This window comes from Mobula birostris, chromosome 27 (assembly GCF_030028105.1).
Source record: "Mobula birostris isolate sMobBir1 chromosome 27, sMobBir1.hap1, whole genome shotgun sequence".
NCBI classification, from domain to species: Eukaryota; Metazoa; Chordata; class Chondrichthyes; order Myliobatiformes; family Myliobatidae; genus Mobula; species Mobula birostris.
The window spans coordinates 3,151,712-3,170,952 of record NC_092396.1 but is presented as its reverse complement, the minus strand read 5'-3'; the positions used below and the strand labels follow the sequence as shown (position 1 = coordinate 3,170,952).

The following is a 19,241-nucleotide window of genomic DNA, read 5'->3' as shown; positions in this document are numbered from 1 at the left end:
TATGAAGGAGTTTGTTGATTCTGTTGGCATCTAAAAGTGGAGTTTATGTAGTGGGGAAGGGTTAGATTGATCTTACAGTAGGTTAAAAGGTTAGCACAATGTTGTGGGCCAAAAGACCTGCACTGTGCTGTGTTGTCATTGTCCTGGTGAAGGGTTTCTGCTTGAAATGTCAACTGTTTATTCATTTCCGTAGATGCTGCCTGACCTGCTGAGTTCCTCCAGCATTTTCTGTGTGTTGCAATAGAATATTCTCCCTTTAAATGTTAAAACCAATTTGTCACAAGTTGTTCAACAGGCTGTGCTAAGTAAATCTCAAACGAATCAACACAATTAATTATTAATGTGAATTTTCTGTGAGTGAACAAACCATTATTGTCCTCCAACAGAGTTTTTCAAATTAATTTGCCATCATTCATGGGCTTGCACCAACCAGAATCCATCTACTGATGTCAGTTAAATGCTCTTTAAAACCGATTGAGTTGACAAGAGGACTATTGTCACTCGAGTGGGTTGTGGAGAATGGAAGCCACAAGAAGTGTTTCCAGGCTGCATGCGATTGATTGTTTTGATGATAACATTTGAACGTCCCTGTCTTGCCTAGCTCATTTGAAAGACTCGAGTGTCATTTACAATAGACAACAGCAAGAACAACATATGAAACATCTGGTGTTATGTGTTTCAAAGGTATCATTTGGTTTCCTACTCTTTAAAATTTAATGCGAGCCTTCATTCACAACAAAGGGCTCGTACGTTTGCTGAGATAAAAGGACACGACTGGGAGTGGATAAAATTGCCAGCTACTCTGCCCATTTGGGACGAGACTACAAGACTTAGGAGCACAATTAGGCCATTCGTCCCTCTGAGCCTGCTCCACTGATTTATTATCCTTCTCCACCCCATTCCCCTTTTCCCCATAACCTTTGACACCCTTACTAACCAAGAACCTATGAACCTCAGCTTTAAATATACTCAAAGACTTGGCCTCCACAGCCATCTGTGCAATGATTTTCACAGATTCACCACCCTCTTGCCAAATAAATTCCTTTGCATCTTTGTTCTATATGGACGTCCTTCTATTCTGAGGCTGTGCTATCTGGTCCTAGACTCCCTCATCTTCTCCACATCCACTCCATCTGGGCCTTTCAATATTCGATAGGTTTCAATGAGATCCGCCCTCATTCTTCTATAAACTCCAGTGAGCCCAGGCCCAGAGCTATCAGATGCTCCTACTATGTTAACCCTTTCATTCCCATTGAGGTTTATAGAAGATAGAACACACTCCAGTACTGTGCAGCTCTACATAAACATGGCTGATCTACGATGGCCTCATCTCCTCTTATGTTCAAGCTACCATCATTCCCTGTCTTTAAAAAAAATTAAATATCTCAGTGATCCAGGTACAATATAGAACTCCGAACTGTACAACACAGTACAGGTCCTTTGGCCCATGATGACGTGCCAATCTTTTAACCAACTCCGAGATCAATCTAGCCATTCCCTCCCACATAGCCCTCCATTTTTTCTATCATCCATGTCCCTATCTAAATGTCCCTAATGTAACCACCCTGGCAGTGCTTTCTGTATAAAAAAATCTACCTTTGATATCTCTCCTAAACAAGGACATCCCTTTAGAACAGAGGTGAGAGGAATTTCATCCACCCAGCATCCTCTTTGACTTTCTACCGTCAGGCAGAGGACTCTGATGCATAGAGACAAGAACAGTCGGAATCAGAAACAGCTTCTTTCCTCAGGCCAATAGGCTTCTGAACTCCCTGCCACATCACATTCAAAGTGTCACTGGATAATTTGCACTGTACCTTACAATATTTAATTTATGCACTTTGCTTTGCTTATCTATGTGTAATTCACTTGTAGATTTAATTCTTCTTCTCCCAAGTTATTGTATTATATGTACAGTATGTTACGAGCACTGCTGTGCTTTACACCCTGGTCTGGAGAAATGTTGCCTCATTTGGCGGTACACATGTATATAGTTAAGTGACAACAAACTTGACTTGAAATCTCAAGAGCAATAGGGGATCTGAGATCGCACTTTTCTCAGGCACATTATTGTGGTCCCTGATTTCCGAGACAGATGTTTCTTCGACCCTCTCACCTTATTCTCCACACAAATCCCCCAAGAATGGACACATTAAACAATGCCTGTTTGAGTCAAGTTCAGTCGTATTGTCACTGAACCATACAGCTAAACGAAAGATTGTTTATCCGGGGCCAAGGTACAAAGCACAGTCACACACAGCACATACAGTTATGATCCAGCACACACGGTCAGAAAGTAAGATTAGCACAAGCCCCTGAGTGGCGTGGACTGAAGGTTGATGGTGCATGGGATGTTGGTCGGACAGCACTTGGCTCTCATATCTAAGAAGCGATGTGCTGGCACTGGAGAAGGCCCAGAGGAAGCTCATGAGAATGATCCTGAGAATGAAAGGGTTAATGTATGAGGCTCTGGTTCTGTACTAGATGAAATTTACAAGAATGAAGGGGAATCTCACTGAAACCCATCACATATTGCAAGGCCTAGTTAGAGTAGACTTGGAGAGGATGTTTCTTATAGTGGGTGAGTCTAGGACCAGAGGGTATAGCCTCAGAATAGAGGCATGTCCGTTTAGAATAGAATGAAGAAGAATTTCTTTAGCCGAGGGTGGTGAATTTGTGGAATTCATTGCCGCAGACAGCTGTGGAGGCCAGTTATTGTGCGGATTTGATGGGCTGAATGGCCTCTCTATTCTGCTTCTTTGTCTTATGACCTAATAACTAGAGAACAAATAACATAGCAGATGGTACTATAAATAGTGTGGATCAATGTAGGGAGAAAATTGGAACAAGAACAATTTAAATGCATTTATTTTATTGTCAACAAGACAAATGTTATGGAGATTTAAGCTTCCTAGATCCAATGAAAAAACTATCAAACACAGGAGTCTTGCTGTGGAATTCTATGTTAATTACAGGACAGATGTGTGACTTCCTTGTACCCAGATGAGGAAGGAAGGCTGTTCAAGATTTAAAGATTAACTTCATTCGTCACATTTATCAAAACATTCAGTGTAATATGTCATTTGCATCAACGACCAACAAAATGTGTGAATTGTGCTGGGGGAAGCCCACAAGTGTCACTACGCTTCCGCTGCCAACATAGCATGTCCACAACTTACTAACCCTTACCCAAATGTCTTTTGGAATGTGTGAGGAAACCGGAGCACCAGCGAGAAACCTGTGTTCACGGAGAGAACGTCGGTGCCAGGATTTGAACCCTAAATGGTGACCACTGGTGCTGTCATAGCATTGCACTAACAGCTATGATATCATGCTGCCCTTGGCTGTGTCGGAAGAAGAAAGGCCCTGTGATGATACTGTCTCTTCCTCTTCCTCAAGTGCTTCAAAGTCAATAGACACTTTCTGAAGTGTGATCAAAGTCAAAGTCAAGTTTACTGTGAAATGCACAAGTACACGCATGCACAGGCGCAACGAAAGACCTACAGCAGCGTCACAGGCACACAACATCAGAGACAATAACATTCACAAGGATAACATCAATTATACACAATTACCCAATGCAATGTAGATAAATGAGGCAGACAATTTGTGCACAAAGCCCTACCAACAAATTAATGGCTTGGATTGAAGAGTTAGTGTTGATCGGGATAGTGAGTGAATCGTCCTGCTTCTTTTTAATAAATAGTGGGATTTTTTAGGAATGGTCACAAAGTCTGAATGGAGTTCCTGCTTATTGTCTCATTGAGAAGTTTACTGTCATTCAACCGCATACCTGCATACCACCAAATGAAATAATGTTCCTCTGGACCGAGGTGCACAACACAGTACGTATAACTCACACACAACTCATAAAGTGATAGCACCACAAATAAGTTAATAAATAAATACTGAAATATATTCCAGCACTCCCTCAGCTGGCCATTGGGGGATCGATGTGTGTTTCGTTTAGGTAGGAAGTCATGGTCATCCACTGCAACCGAGGAAGACCCCAATTGTGATGACTACTCGCACCACTGGACCCAGATACCTGAGGCTGAGGGAGGGGAACTGCCCCAGTGCAACAGCTTTTCCACTTTAGACAGACTCTCCCGCAGACTTCCTGTCACCTTTAGATACGACAGACCAACCAATCAACTGAGCAACAAACTATCAGGTTATAACAGAACCCCTTCTGGTGCTACACTCCAATATCTCAGCCCCAACTGGTTAACTTCTTGGGTGCCTTCAAGTACAGGTACATATGAATGCACGTTTTTTTTTTCCCCAGGAACTACATGAGTTTATGTGCTTTTGTTTTATCAAAACTGCACTTGGATTTCATCTCTATGACCTAAGGCATTGCCTTGTACCCAGAACTCACTCCTATACCTCCCAGGTACAAGGCTGAGGCTTTATGATCAGCTCCGGGGACCTGAGAGAGAGTGCTGGGTGGGAGGAACACCCTGCCGGGGTGGTGGTAGAGGCAGATACATTCGGAGCATTTAAGAAACTCTTAGATAGGCATGTGGATGAGAGAAAAACGGAGGGCTATGTAGGAAGGAAGGGCTAGATCGATCTAAGAGTCGTTTAAAAGGTCGGCACAACATTATGGGCCGAAGGGCCAGGACGGTGCTGTGGTGTTCGATGTTGTGCGAAATGTGCCGTCTGCATCATTGCTTTCAACGTGTTGGGGAACGCCCGCAAGTGTCGTCATGCTTCCAGAGCTAACACAATTTACTAATTCATGCCTACAATTTACTAATGCCAATCCGTACAGTACAGCTTTGGAAGGCGGAGGAAACCCATGTAGTCAAGGGAAGAATATACAAACTCCTTACAGACAGTGGTGGGATTTGAGCCTCAATTGCTGCTTGCTGATGCTGTAAAGCGACTGCGCTAACCATACCGTTATACTGTATCCTTACACTGAGCGTTAACAAGCTGGGGGTCCATGAAGGACAAAAAAAAATCGTTTCGATTCTGGCTCCCAGAACTGTCTATTCCAAAGAAATAGACACAGGTAGCAGCCCAGCTTAATTGTGCTATGGACACTTTCTAAGTTAGGCTGCAAAAGGAGGAGAGTTGAGCATGGGGCTTGCAATCTCATCCTGTAAAAAGCCAGAGGTACAGAAACATGAATATCAGAGTGGTATTGTACATGCATACTCTGACTATATAATGAACTTTTGATCAGAAGCTCCAAAGACCTCATCCCTGGGAAAGGAGGGACCTTCGATGGACTAAACCTTGAAAGACGGAAAGACTGGCTCGGGTCAGAAGACGCTGGTGAGCTGCTTTCGGCAGCCTTTGCCTCTGCAGGGGTAATGGGCTTAAGTAGAAGCATCCAAATTGTGCTTTGGCCAAGCTGCAACCCAGAGCAAAGACTGAAACAGACACTGTCCTATTACAACATTGAATCCCAGACAAGCATCAGGAGGAAGTCCTGGTGGACATAGAGTACTTACCTGGCCGAATTTCTGATAAATCACCCCGAACTTAAAATGATTGCTGATAACATGTTCGTCAAATGTTACAATTAGCCGGGACGCCTGAAAAAGATGAATGGAAAAGCATAACGTCATTACACGGAAACCTGGTTTCATCATTTCCAACAATTGCAGTCTCGCAGGCACTTTTACAGTTAATGTAGGCAGCAAGCAGGAATGAGAATAACAACAGTTAGACGTCACTCAGAATATTGTGTCCAGCTTGCTTCACTATAGGAAGAACGTGGAAGCTTTGGAGAGGGTACAGGATGCTGCCGGGACTAGAGAGCATGTCTTATGAGGACAGGTTGAGCAAGCAGGGACCTTTCCCTTGGGGAAAAGGTGGGTGACAGGTGACTTGATAGAGGTGTATAAGAGGAATAGATCGAGTGGATAGCCGGAGATTTTTTCCTTGGGCAGAAATGGCTAATACAAAGGGGCATAACTTGGAGGAAAGTACAGGGGGAATGTCAGAGGTAAGTTTTTTTTTTACACAAAGAGTGGTTGGTGCGTGGAACGCGCTGCTGGGGCGGTGGTAGAGGGAGACATATTAGGGACATTTAAGAGACTCTAAGATAAGCACAAGGATGATAGAAAAATGGAGGATAATGAAGGAGGGGAAGGTTAGATTGTTCTTAGAGTAAGTTATAAGGTTGGTACATCATGGACCAAAACGCCTGTACTGTGCTGTGCTGTTCTATCTTCTATGAGACTGGGAGAGGTAGATCAGAGGAATGGAGAGGTTTTAGAAAGAACAGCCAAGGCTGATTCATACCTTAGGGTATAAGACAGGGTAAAAACGATCCACATTTACATCTTCACAAACAAGCTGGAAATAGAACAGAAGATTGGTTGAGCTTGTGGGATTCAGTTTGCTTTGTTGTTAATCTGAGTTTTCTAGTATTCCAGCTGCAGGAAGAATCTTCAAGCTATTTTTTTTATTTCTATTTAGAGATACAGCGCAGAACACGCCCTTCTGACTCAACAAACCACACCATCCGGCAACCCACCAATTTAACCCTAGCCTAATCACAAGACAACTTGCAATGCCCAATTAACCTTCTAACCCGTACATATTTGGACTGTGGGAAGAAATCGGAGCTCCCGGAGGAAACCCACACGTTCTGGAGAAGAACGTACAAACTCCTTACAGACGACATCAGAAACGAACTCTGAACCCCAGCACCCTGAGCTGTAATAGTGTTACGCTAACTGTGGTGTGCTATACATCTATACAATGTCTATATAGAACTACAGGGAAACAGGCCACTCCATGCTGACCAAGATGTCTCTCGACCAAAACCCCAGTTTCCCACCACCAAGGGCATCTTCCAGAGGTGGTGCCTCAGGAAGGGAGTATCCATCAACGAGGACCCTCATCATCCAGGAAATATCCTCTTTCTCATTGATACCGTCAAGAAAGAGGTACAGAAGCCTGAAGACACGTAGTCGATGATGTAGGAACTGCTCCTTCCCCTCCACAATCACATTTCTGAATGGTCCATGAACACTGCCTCAAGATTTTGCTGTCTTTTTGCACTACCTATTTATTTTTAAATATTTCTTATTGTGACCCAATAGTGATTATTTTATGTATTTCACTGTACTGCTGCTGCAAAATAGCAAATTTCATGGCGTATTTCAGTGCTAACACAACTCATGTTCTCAGTATTATTAATCTACTTATTTTTTATTATTATTATTATTTGTATTTGCACAATTTGCCTTCTTTTGCACGTTAGTTGCTTATCAGTCTTGGGTGTAATTTCTTATTGATCCTATTGTATTTCTTTGTTCTATAGTGAATGCCTGCAAGAAAATGAATTTCAGGATTGTATATGGTGACAAATATGTACTATGGTAATAAACTTGCTTTGAACTTTGAAACCGTAGGATATTAGTAACACAAAAGGTTCTGCAGTTGCTGGAAATCCAGAGTAGCACACACACAGTGCTGGAGAAACCCAGCAGGTCAGGCAGCATCTGTGGAGAGGAATAAACAGTCGACGTTTCGGGCCAGGACTTCATTAGGACTGGTTGCCTTTTCAGACCGAAACCCTTCATCAGCACTGGTTGGCTTTTTGACTGAGACCCTTCATTAGGACTGACTGATCTTTGTGCCGAGATACTTCATCAACAGTGGTTGACCTTTCGTGCTGAGACCCATCATCAGCAGTGGTTGATCATAAGGCCATAAGATATAGGAGCAGAATTAGGCCATTTGGCCCATCAAGTCTGCTCTGCCATTCCATCATGGCTGATCCATGAAACCCTCTTCAGTTTCAGAATGTCCTTTCTAAGATAAAGGGCAAAAGCAGCTCACAATACTCCAAGTGAGGCCTCACCAGCCCTTTATAAATTCTCAAAATTACATCCTGCTTTTATATTCTAGTTCTCTTGCAATGAATGCGAACATCACACTTGCCTGCCTCACCACAGACTCAACCTGCAAACTGACCTTTAGGGAATCCTGCACAAGGACCCCCAAGTCTATTTTCACCTCAGTTTCTTGTATTTTCCCTTCATTTAGAAAATAATCAACCCTTTAATTTCTTCTACCAAAGTTTGTGACCATACACTTCCTGACACTGCTTTCCATCTGCCATTTCTTTGCCCATTCTCCTAATATGTCCTTCTGAAGCCTCTCTACTTCCACAAAACTACCCGCCCTTCCACCTATCTTCATATCATCCGCAAACTTTGCAACAAAGCCGTCAATTCCATCATCCAAATCACTGACATATAACACAAGGAGTTGGTTGCAACACAGACCCCAGTGGACCACCACTGGTCACCAACAGCCAACCAGAAAGGGCTCCCTTTACTCCCCCTCTTTGCTTCCTGCTCTATCCAAGTTTGACGTTTCAGGCCGAGACCCTGCATTAGGGCTGGTGAAGGGGCTTGGCGTGAAATGCTGACTCTATAGATGCTGCCCAAGCAGGATATTAGCATTTGCCTTATGTTCATTTGATCGTTATGATCTTATTAAGGACAGAGTTACATCATATCGTAACAATGACTCAGTAGACTACAGACAACAAATGGCCTGAATACCACATCACCATAAGAAACAGAAACACCTGTCTCTACCACTCTCAGCACACTCCAACCTTCACACACTCACAGTGTGAAACAAATTCCCCTCAAATCCCCTCTAAACCTCCTGCCCCTCACTTCAGAACTAAGTGTATGAGACATCGGAGCATTTGGCCCATCGACTTTCTCTGCCAGTCGATCGTGACTGATTTATTTTGCTTCTAAACCCCAATCTCCTGCCTTCGCCCTATAACCTTTGACAATCTATCAACCTCCACTCTAAATATACCCAGTGACTTGGCTTCCACAGATGTCCACAGAATTCCACAGATTCTTCACCATCCGGCTAAAGAAATTCTTCCACACCTCTGTTCTAAATGAACATCCCTCTATTCTGAGACCGTGCCCTCTGGTCTTCGACTCCCCCACGATAGGAAACATCCTCTCTACATCCACTATATCTTGGCCTTTCAATATTCGATAGTTTTCAATGAGATTCCCTCCTCATTCTTCTACACTGCAGTATGTACAGGCCCAGAGCCACCAAACACTCCTCATGCATTAACCCTTTCATTCCTGGAATCATTCTCATGAACCTCCTCTGGAACCTCTCCAGTGCCTGTACGTCTTTTCTTACCCAAAACTGCTCACAATACCCCAAGTACAGTCTGACCAATGTGTATAAAGCCTCAGCATTACATCCTTGCTTTTATATTCTAGTCCTCTTGAAATGAATGCTAACATCGTATTTGTCTTCCTTACCTCAGACTCAATGTGCGAGTTAATCTGTAGGGAATCCTGCATAAGGACTCCCAAGCCCCCTTGCGCCTCTGATTTCTGAATTTTCTCCCCGCTTAGAAAATAGTCCACACCTTTATTCCTCCTACCAAAGTGCATGACCATAAACTTCCCTGCATTACTCCTGCTGTCACTTCTTTGCCCATTCTCACAACCTGTCCAAGTCCTTCTGCAAACACCTCGCTTCCTCAATGCTACCTGCCCCTCACTTCCCTTTGATCATCCGCAAACTTCGGCATAAAGCCATCAATTGCGTCATCCAAATCATTGACGCCTAATGTAAAATGAACCGGTCCCGATGCTGACCCCTGAGTAACACCACTAGTCAAGGCCAGCCAACCAGAAAAGGCCCCTCCTTTTTTTCCTACTCTTAACCATTTCTTGTACGTGTTTGTTTGATCCTACAAAGTAGCAGCTGTTTTGGGCAGAGCAGATGATTTTTTTAAAAACAAAAATAAACTTTATTCATAATAAAAGTATTTACAAAATAACTGTAAAAACATTACATGATAGTGTTTTCAGTCCTGTTCTGTTACATTCCTGCACATCAACACACGCAAGAGCCTGTGTCACAATTCATTCTGAGCAGCTGTGAGACAGAGGACTCTCTGAACTATGAGACACATGCAATGCATCCCTGGGTACAAGTCGTAGATCAGAGAGTCCTCTGTCACACAGTTGCTCAGGACAAATTGTGACATTCTCTACACCCTCTTCGCAAATCCACAGTCTGCAGACGTTAGACAGAGCAACCGATACTGTAGGAAGGGTCACATTGAACACACACACACACACACACACTCACACACTCACACACACTCTCACTCTCTCTCTCTCTCTCTCTCTCTCTCTCTCTCTCTCTCTCACTCACTCCTGAGGATTGTGACAACTGCCTCTGATGGGTACACCCACCCTTATCCGCAAAAAGGCCAACAAGGATTTAAATATTTTAAAATTATACAAACTCGATAGCTCACTTATTCTAATCTCCTCCATCTTCCGCACCTCCGTCTGTACGATACGATCAGACCGACCCTTGAACTCATAATCTACCTCGTTATGGCCTTGAATCTTTTTGTCTTTTCGCTTTCTCTGTAGTTGTTACACTTTATTCTGCATTGTTATTGTTTGACCTTGTTTTACTTCAATGCACTGTGTGATGATCTGATCAGTATGAAGAGTTTGCACGATAAACTTTTCACTGTATCTTTGTACACGTGACAATAATAAACCAACTCCACAAAATGCTGGAAAAACTCAAGAGGTCAGGCAGCATCTATGGTAAGGAATATAACAGCCAACATTTCTGGCAAGATCCTTCATCAAGTCTTAGCTCAAAATGTCGACTGTTTATTGAAAGGTTCATTTATTATCAAAGTATACAACCCTGAAATTCTTCTTCTCCACAGATAGCCACAAAACCCAGAAAGAAAAGAATGACAGCACTATCATCAGCCACCAAAATCTCCCATCTCTACACAAAAAAATGAACAAAAAAGGAATAGGCACCATCGACCCCCAAATCCCCTCCCATCGACACTCAAATCCCCTCCCCCGCAACAAATAAATGAGAATGATCGAACGAACAACACAGAATATAAAAACTATAAGACTGAAAAAAAGTCCACAGTCCAAGTCCATATCCAAAACACAGAAAACCTGGGTAACATTCTCTGGGCCCAGCGGCAGCTTCACTCTCCAGCAGCAAAACAATCCCACCAGCAAACAAAAGGCAGGATTCCCTCTCCAGCTGCAGAGTGATCCCAACAATGATCAAAAGGCAGTCTCCCCTCTACGGTTGCAGAGCGATCCCACTAGTGATCAAAAGGCAGTCTCCCCTCTCTATAGCAGTTGAGTGATCCCCCAGCGATCAAAAGGTAAGCAGCTGGTGCTCACCTATCACATTCGCCTCAATGTTTCAATCTCCCTCATCGTTTTAATCGGCGAACAATGGAAGTTTATTCATTTCCACGGATGCTACCTGACCTGCTGAGTTCTTCCAGCATTTTGTGTGTGTTGCCCGGCATTTCCAGCATCTCTTGTGTTTGCCTGCAATTCACTTTCTCTGTAACTGTAACACTTTATTAGCCAATTTCATTTCCCTTTATTCTCACGTGTTTATCCAGCTTCCACCTTAAACACAATCTCTGCTGATCTCTTTACTTACACCACTTTCTCCTGAATTCTCCATTCCTTTGTCACCCTCTTCCTTATCCTTTAGCTCTTCCCAATACCAGAAGTAAAGTTGCCCTCTCAGGACCAATCAGAACCCTTCAGAGTTGTACAGCCTCCAATCAGTGCCTACCTTTGCCATTTGGATCACGTTTGGGAACTCAATCAGGCAGGATATGGGGATGACATCCTGGTACGTTTTGCATTTGGTTCTGCAGAGAAAATCTGGAAGTTAATAATCACATCCATGCCAAGAATGTTTGTCAAACACTTTTCAATTAAATCTTTATAAACCAGATAAATGAATGTGTCATTACAAAATTCTCAGGAAGATTAGAACTCGTGTGCCTAGTTTCACTTTATGGACATACAATCAAACTATGCATATAAGCTATTTTCTTTCTTTCTTTTCAAATCTTTTTATTGTATATATATGAAAAATAACATGAGTACATCGAAGTAACAACACTTACAATGCCTCAAAAAAAACCCATCATCTTAAAGACTGAAAACAAAATTTTGTGATAACCAAAAAAAACCTACTAAGCAGGAAAGTGAGAAAAAAAAGAGAACCCATTAGGTGTACAACCCCGGAGCCATGCGTCATACAAAAAGCTTCTAAAAATAAACATCAAACCGCCAGTAAGAAAAGAAAATATACCAAAAGAGTTTACAATTAGATCGTGGAAAAATTATATCAATTAACTCAAATGATAATAACGAGCAAATAAGCCCCATCTTTTCTCAAAATCAAATAAAGGTTCAAAGGTTCGACTTCTAATTTTCTCCAAACTAAGACGTAGCATCACTTGAGAGAACCATTGTGACAAAGTGGGAGCTGATGTATCCTTCCACTTCAACAAAACTTGTGTACAGGAAGTTACATTAAACATATTGAATCTTGAATATTTAACTATATGTTATATATGCTCTTTACGCCAACCTGTATATACTGTATTATTTTATCTGAAGTATGTGATTCATGTATTGTTTTACACCTTGGCCCCAGAGAAACAATATTTCATTAAGCTGTATACACGTGTACTGGTGAATGACAATAAACTCGAACTTGAAGGACGAAGGCTTCAAAATGACCGAGAGGTCTAACTCCCACTCACTGACCTACCTTAGCAAGAGGCGGAGGTGCTCCTGGTCACCAATAATGTCATACTTGAGGGAAAAGACCAGGTGACCCAAAACGTTGTCAATGCAATAATAATTGAAATGCTCCTGAGGAAGGAAATGACCACATTAGATATTCACAAGGAAATCTTGTGCTCTTTATTCTTCACAGCGTAGGAGAATGAGAGGTGATTTCATGCAAGTTTATAAAATCATGAGGGGTATGGATAAGTTGATTGTTATTGGCTAGCAAGCCCAAAACAGGACATCACCACAGCGTAGCGGTTAGTGTGATGCTATTACAGCTCAGGGTGTCAGAGTTCGGTTCAATTCCGATGCCATATATCAGGAGTTTGTACATCCTCCCCATGAAACACGTGGGCTTCCTCCGAGTGCTCCGGTTTCCACCCACAGCCCAAGGGCATACCGTTTAGTAGGTCAATCAGTCAGTGTAAATTGTCCTATGATTAGGCTAGGGTTGAGTTGGAGAACAAGCAGAAGTAAATCAAGGCAACTGGACTTGCTGTGTTGTCTAGACGATGGCTTGATACTCATCGGAGAGGCCTTGTCGGTTCTAATCCATGGTAGGTAGTTTTCCAGTTTATAAACTCTGAGTTGTTTGAAGGTATAGCAATCACATGAAGATTGTTAAGACTCATAAAGGTAATGAGAGGGTCACCAGTCTTATCTTTGCATGAATGGACTGTTGTGGAGACGCCGGTATAGAGATGTTAGGACTGCATTATAAGCAGCTGTCAAACTGGAAAACACATCCCTGAACAGAGGGGGTAAGGTACGACAGGTACTCACAATGCAGTCCTAACATCTCCAACCCAGCGCCTCCTCAACAGTCACACCTCCATTCACGCAAAGATAAGATTAATGATCCTCTCATTACCTCTACAGCTCTTAACGATCTTCATGTGATTGCTATACATTTAAACAACTCAGAGTATAAACTGGAAAACTCCCCACCATGGATCAGAACTGAAGAAGCCTCTCAGATGAGAGGAAAGCGTCGTCTGGACAACACAGCAAAGTCCAGTTGCCTTGATTTACTACTGCTTGATATACAATGACCTGGATAACTGAGAACCTTCACAGACATTAAGTAGGAGAGTTGATGGGCAGTGCAGCTTGCTGTATCTCTAAATAAATACATCAAATGATCCAATGAGCCAACCAGCATAGGGTACGCGAGATACAGAGATGACAAAGGCTGGGATATGGAACAACAAATAATCTATTGGCCAAACTCAGCAGGGTGAGCAGGTGATGCTCCTCCTGCAGATTGTCTGATGTTGCCCAGGATTTCCCTCCAACTCCTGTTCAGCACATCCCACAATAAACAGTGGCAACTTCTATCACAAGCTGCTTCTGATCATGTTTTTTAAAATCAGAATTAAAATCAGGTTTAATATCACTGGCATATGTTGTAAAATTTCTTGTTTTGCAGCAGTGGTACATTGTAATACATAACAAAAAGGTATAAAATTACAATAAGAAATTAAATTGTGCAAAAAAGAGCAAATAGATAGTTTTGGGTTAATTGTCAGAAATCTGATAGCAGAGGGGAAGAAGCAGTTCCTAAATTGTTGAGTGTGTGTCTTCAGGCTCCTGTACCTCCTCCCTGATGGTAGCAATGAGAAGAGGGCAGGTCCTGGGTGATGGGGTCTTTAATGATGGATGCTGCCTACTTTAGACATTGCCTTTTGATTATGTCCTCGATGCTGGGGAGGCTAGTGAACATGATGGAGTTGGCTGTGTTAGAAACTTACTGCAGTTCCTTTTTGGATTTCTGGTCCTTCTGATGTTCTCACAATGAGAGATCCAACACTGCCGAAGATGCAGATGTCAGTTTTTAAAAGCAACAAACTCATGGAGAGAAAGAGAATAGACGGCAGGTGTTGGAATCAGGAGCCACAAACAATCTGCCTGAGGAACTCAGTAGGTTGAGCAGCATCTAAGGAATTGTTGATGTTTCGGGTACGGACCCTTCATCAGTTCTGATGCAGGATCTAGATCTGATATGTTAATAATTCCTCTTCCTCCACAGATGCTGCCTGACCCACTGAGTTTTTTTTTGCACCATCTCATTGAATGACTAAGTGGGTTTGATGCTGTTTCCAGTGAGTGCTGACCTGATATGGATCAGGGACCTCCAGAACGCGGTAGGGTAGCGCAGTATTTAGTGTAATGCTATTACAGCGCCAGTGACCCGGGTTCAATGCCGCCGCTGCCTTAGAAATTTGAATGTTCTCCCTGTGACCGCATAGCTTTCCACTGGCTGCTCCAGTTCCTTCCACATCGCAAAGATGTACAGAATGGGGTTAGTAAATTGTGGCTGTGATATGTTGACACTGGAAGCATGGTGGCATTTGTGAGCTGCCTCCAGAAAATCCTCGGACTGTTGGTTGTTGATGCAAATGATGCATTTCACTCTATATTTTGATGTTTCGATATATCATCATCAGCATTGTGTACCGTGCCTTATGATCAAGGGGACTAAGCAGGTGCTACACCTTGCCCAAGGGTGACCGCAGGCTAGCAGAGGGAAGGAGCACCTTACATCTCCTTTGGTGGAGATGTATCTCCACCCTGCCACCCTAATAATAAGAATAAATAATTAATAAACAATATTGGGAACTTGAGTTAGATGTAATTTAACTTAAATGTAATTAATGTAATATAGATGCAAGTTATTTTGTAATTTATAGTAAATTTATATGTTGCTGCCTCAAAATAAAATTCACAACGTATGTACATCGGTGTTAATAAACTTGATCTTGATCCACGTTATTGAAGCTGAAATGATCTACTGTCTAAGCTAGAGAGAGCCCATACCTTTCCCAGGAAGTGTTTCCTGTAGAGTTTGGCGATTGAGTTGCACTCCAGCTTGTGCTTGGAAGGGGGCGATGAAACCTGCTCTGTCTCAGGAGAACTTGTGACGTCGTGGTTAGTCCCCTCGATCCAGTAGCCACCAAACTGAGGGAGGAGGATGATTGGGAAAGGTGGCTCGCGCTGCAGGACCTGTCAGGTACACAGATGCAAAGACAGAAACAAAACGTAAACAGAAGCTCCTTAGGAGATGACACAAACTCAAGAGGGCTGTGGAGGCCAAGTCATTGGGTGCATTTAAAGCAGAAGTTCTTTATTAGTTAGGGTGTCAAATATTACGGGGAGAAGGCAGGAGAATGGGGTTGAGCGGGAAGATAAATCAGCCATGATGGAATGGTGGAGCAGACTTGATAGGCCAGATGGCCTAATTCTATTCCTGTATCTTATGGTCTAAGGTCACATCCATCATGAAGGACCCTCACTATCCAGAACTTGCCCACGTCTTGTTACTACCAGCAGGGAGGTGGTACAGGAGCATGAAGGCCCACACTGAATGCTTTAGGAACAGCTTCTTCCCCTCCGCCATCAGATCTCTGAACGCAAATGAGCCCAAGAACACTAACTCACTATTTTGCTGTCACATTTGCACCTTAAAATATATTTCTTATTGTAATTTATGATAACTTTAACACCATAAGACAAAGAGCAGAATTAGGCCATTTGGCCCATCGAGTCTGCTCCACCATTCCATCATGGCTGATTTATTTTCCCTCTCAACCCCATTCTCCTGCCTTCTCCCTGTAACTTTTGATGTCCTGACTAATCAAGAACCTATCAACCTCCACTTCAAATGAACTCAATGGCTTGGCCCCCACAGCTGTCTGTGGCAATGAATTCCACACATTCACCACCCTCCGGCTAAAGAAATTCCTCCTCATCTCTGTTCTAAGATTTAATTTTAATGTATTGCACTGTTACAGCTGCCACAAAACAACAGATTTCACAACATAAGCCAGTGGGAATAAACCTGCTTCTGATTCAGAGTCTGAGTTCAAATACTGAATTTGTGTGAAGGGTCAATTACAAGAGTCATCTGCTCCTGACATTAGGACTACTCTTTACATTAAAGATGCAATACCTGTGTAAACGTAGTGACATTCATGAGACTGAGAGAGCAGAAATATTCTCCTGAGGATTTAGAGGCCAGGGGACTGAAACTTGTTTCCAGATGTTGAAGAAATGCTCGTTATTGGAGAGGGTCCAGAGGGAGTTCACGAGTAGGATCCAGAGAACGTACGAGGAGTGTTTTATGGCTCTGAGCCTCTACTTGCTGTAGTTTAGAAGAATGAGGGGGGATCTCATTGAAACCTACCGAATATTGAAAGGTTTAGATACAGTGGATGTGGAGAGGATGTTTCCTATAATAGATGAGACTAGGACCAGAGGGCACAGCCTGAGAATAGAGGGACGTCCATTTAGAACAGAGATGAGGTGGAATTTCTTTAGGCAGAGGGTGGTGAATCTGTGGAATTCATTGCCACAGATGGCTGTGGAGGCCAAGTTATTGAATACATTTAAGGCGCAGGTTGATAGGTTCTTGATTACTCTGGGTGTCAAAGGTAACAGGAAGGCAAGAAATAGGGTTGAATGAGATGATAAATCAGCCATGATGGAATGGCAGAGCAAAATCAATGGGCCAAATGGCCTAATTCTGTTCCTATCTTTTATGGTCTTATGATCATTAGATATGCTAGTCATTACCTCCTGGACAGGAAATGAAATCTGAAGGTCGTACCTCATGAACGCTGGGGTACGGAATATAATCTTCTTCAGTCTGTAAGAGAAGAGATGAAACCATTTCGTTACACCATCATTTATGAATTCTGCAAAACATTTCAAGCGCTTTGGTTTGGGTTGGGGTTTTTGGGAGTAACAGCAAAGAAGCTAACCACAAATCTCAAAAGGAAGTTTTGCCAAGATTCCCCTCCAGGAAATCCCCACAAGATAATCACCATTTTATATCCAAGTCTGAAAAAGCCTTTGTAATGTGATGTACTTCAGTACTAACTGAGGAACTGAGTGGGAATGTAAGTCAGGAAGGTTTCCATAAACAGCAACACTGGGAACATGGACAATAAAGTCTGTAAACTGCTATCGGTGATTCCCTCCAACATCAGATTTCTGAATGGACAATGAATATTTTTTCGCTCTACTTGTACAGTATTTATTTAATTTAATCTTTTACAGATACACTTCTTGCGATTTATAGATTTTTAATATTGTTATATATTGCACTGTACTGTTGCCATAAAATAACAAATTTCTCAACTTACGTCAATGATATTAAATCTAAATCTGATTCAACAGTGCTCTGTTGTTCGCAATCTTTGTTATCGCATTCACAGTCTGACAGTTGGAGCTGCAGCTCGATGACCTTTAGTACATACAGGAAACTGAGGAGGTGACAGACAGTGGCCACAGGGAGGTAGTCAGCCCCGAAGCTGAAGGAGGCAGGTACTTGGGTGACCATCAAGAGAGGAAAGGAAGCAGGCAGCCAGAGCTGAGTACCCCTGTGGCAGATCCTCTCAAAAATACCTATACCACTTTGGATACTGCTGGGGGGGCTGGGGGGAGGAGGAGAAACGACCTACCAGGTGGAGCTGGAGCCCGAGCAGCCGAGTCTCTGGAATTGAGTCCGGCAGAGGAGGGGCCGGAAGAGGACAGGGAATTCAATAACTAGAGAAGTGGACACAAAATTCTGTGGACATGAAAGAGACTTCCGGATGACATTTTGCCTCCCCAGTGCCAGGATTGGGGACGTCTCAGATTTGGTCCATAGCATTCTAAAAGGCGAGCGTGAGCAGCCAAAAGTTATGATACATATTGGTACCAACAACATACTGTGGGGTAGGAATAGGGAGGAGGTCCTGAAGAGAGCATATAGAGAATTAGGTAGAAGGCTGAAAAGCAGGACCTCCAGGGTATTAATCTCTGGCTTGCTGCCTGTACCACTTGCCAGCGAGAGTAGATGATCTGGTAGATGAATGCGTGGCTGAGGAATTGGTGCGGGGTTCAGAATAATAGATTACTGGGATCTCTTCTGGGGTAGGTATGACCTGTACAGAAGGGATGGGTTACACCTGAACCCGAGGGGGACCAATATCCTTGTGGTCTGGTTTGCTAGAGCTGTGGGGAGGGTTTAAACTAATTTGGCAAGGGAATGGGAACTGGAGTGATAGGGCAGAGGATGGGGCAGTTGGTATGGAACTAACGTTGTGAGTAGCGAGACTGTGAGGAAGTGAGATGAGTCGCAATGTAAAAGGGGGACAAAATCAGAAAGGGTGATGAATACAGGACTGAAGGTGTTATATTTGCATGCACACAGTATACAAAGTAAGGTAGTTGATCTTGTTGTACAGTTAGAGATTGGCAAGTAAGACACTGTGGCAATTTCTGAGTCATGGAGAAGATCACAGTTGGGAGATTAAAATCCAAGGATACCCATTGTATCAAAAGGACAGGGAGGTAGGTGGAAAGGGTGGGGATTGGTAATAAAATGAAAGCAAATCGTTAGAAAGATGTTGCATAGGATCAGAAGATGTAGAATCCTTATGGATAGAGTTAAGAAACTGTGAGGGTAAAAAGACCCTGGTGGGAGTTATATACAGGCCTCTAAACCATAGCCAGGATGTGGGCTACAAATTACAAAGGCAGATGGAAATCACACGTCAAAAGGAAAATGCTACAATAGTTATGGGGGAATTTCAATATGCAGGTAGATTGGGGAAA

At 42.9% G+C, this 19,241-nt stretch overlaps 1 protein-coding gene across 17 annotated transcripts in view; it reads right to left on the bottom strand.

Moving 5' to 3' along the window:
* The window catches only part of rap1gapa (RAP1 GTPase activating protein a), a 459,159-nt gene that overhangs the window by 75,422 nt on the left and 364,496 nt on the right, over positions 1 to 19,241 (bottom strand). For 15 of the 17 annotated variants that reach the window (XM_072244711.1, XM_072244715.1, XM_072244703.1 and 12 more), the window contains 6 exons: positions 17,248 to 17,286; positions 15,459 to 15,644; positions 12,619 to 12,722; positions 11,626 to 11,704; positions 6,262 to 6,315; positions 5,466 to 5,549 (listed from right to left, as the gene is read on the bottom strand). In XM_072244711.1, coding sequence (XP_072100812.1) covers positions 5,466 to 5,549; positions 6,262 to 6,315; positions 11,626 to 11,704; positions 12,619 to 12,722; positions 15,459 to 15,644; positions 17,248 to 17,286 — 546 coding nt within the window. Of the gene's footprint in view, positions 1 to 5,465; positions 5,550 to 6,261; positions 6,316 to 11,625; positions 11,705 to 12,618; positions 12,723 to 15,458; positions 15,645 to 17,213; positions 17,287 to 19,241 lie in introns of all 17 variants that reach the window. The other 2 variants (XM_072244719.1, XM_072244706.1) reach the window with 2 other exon arrangements.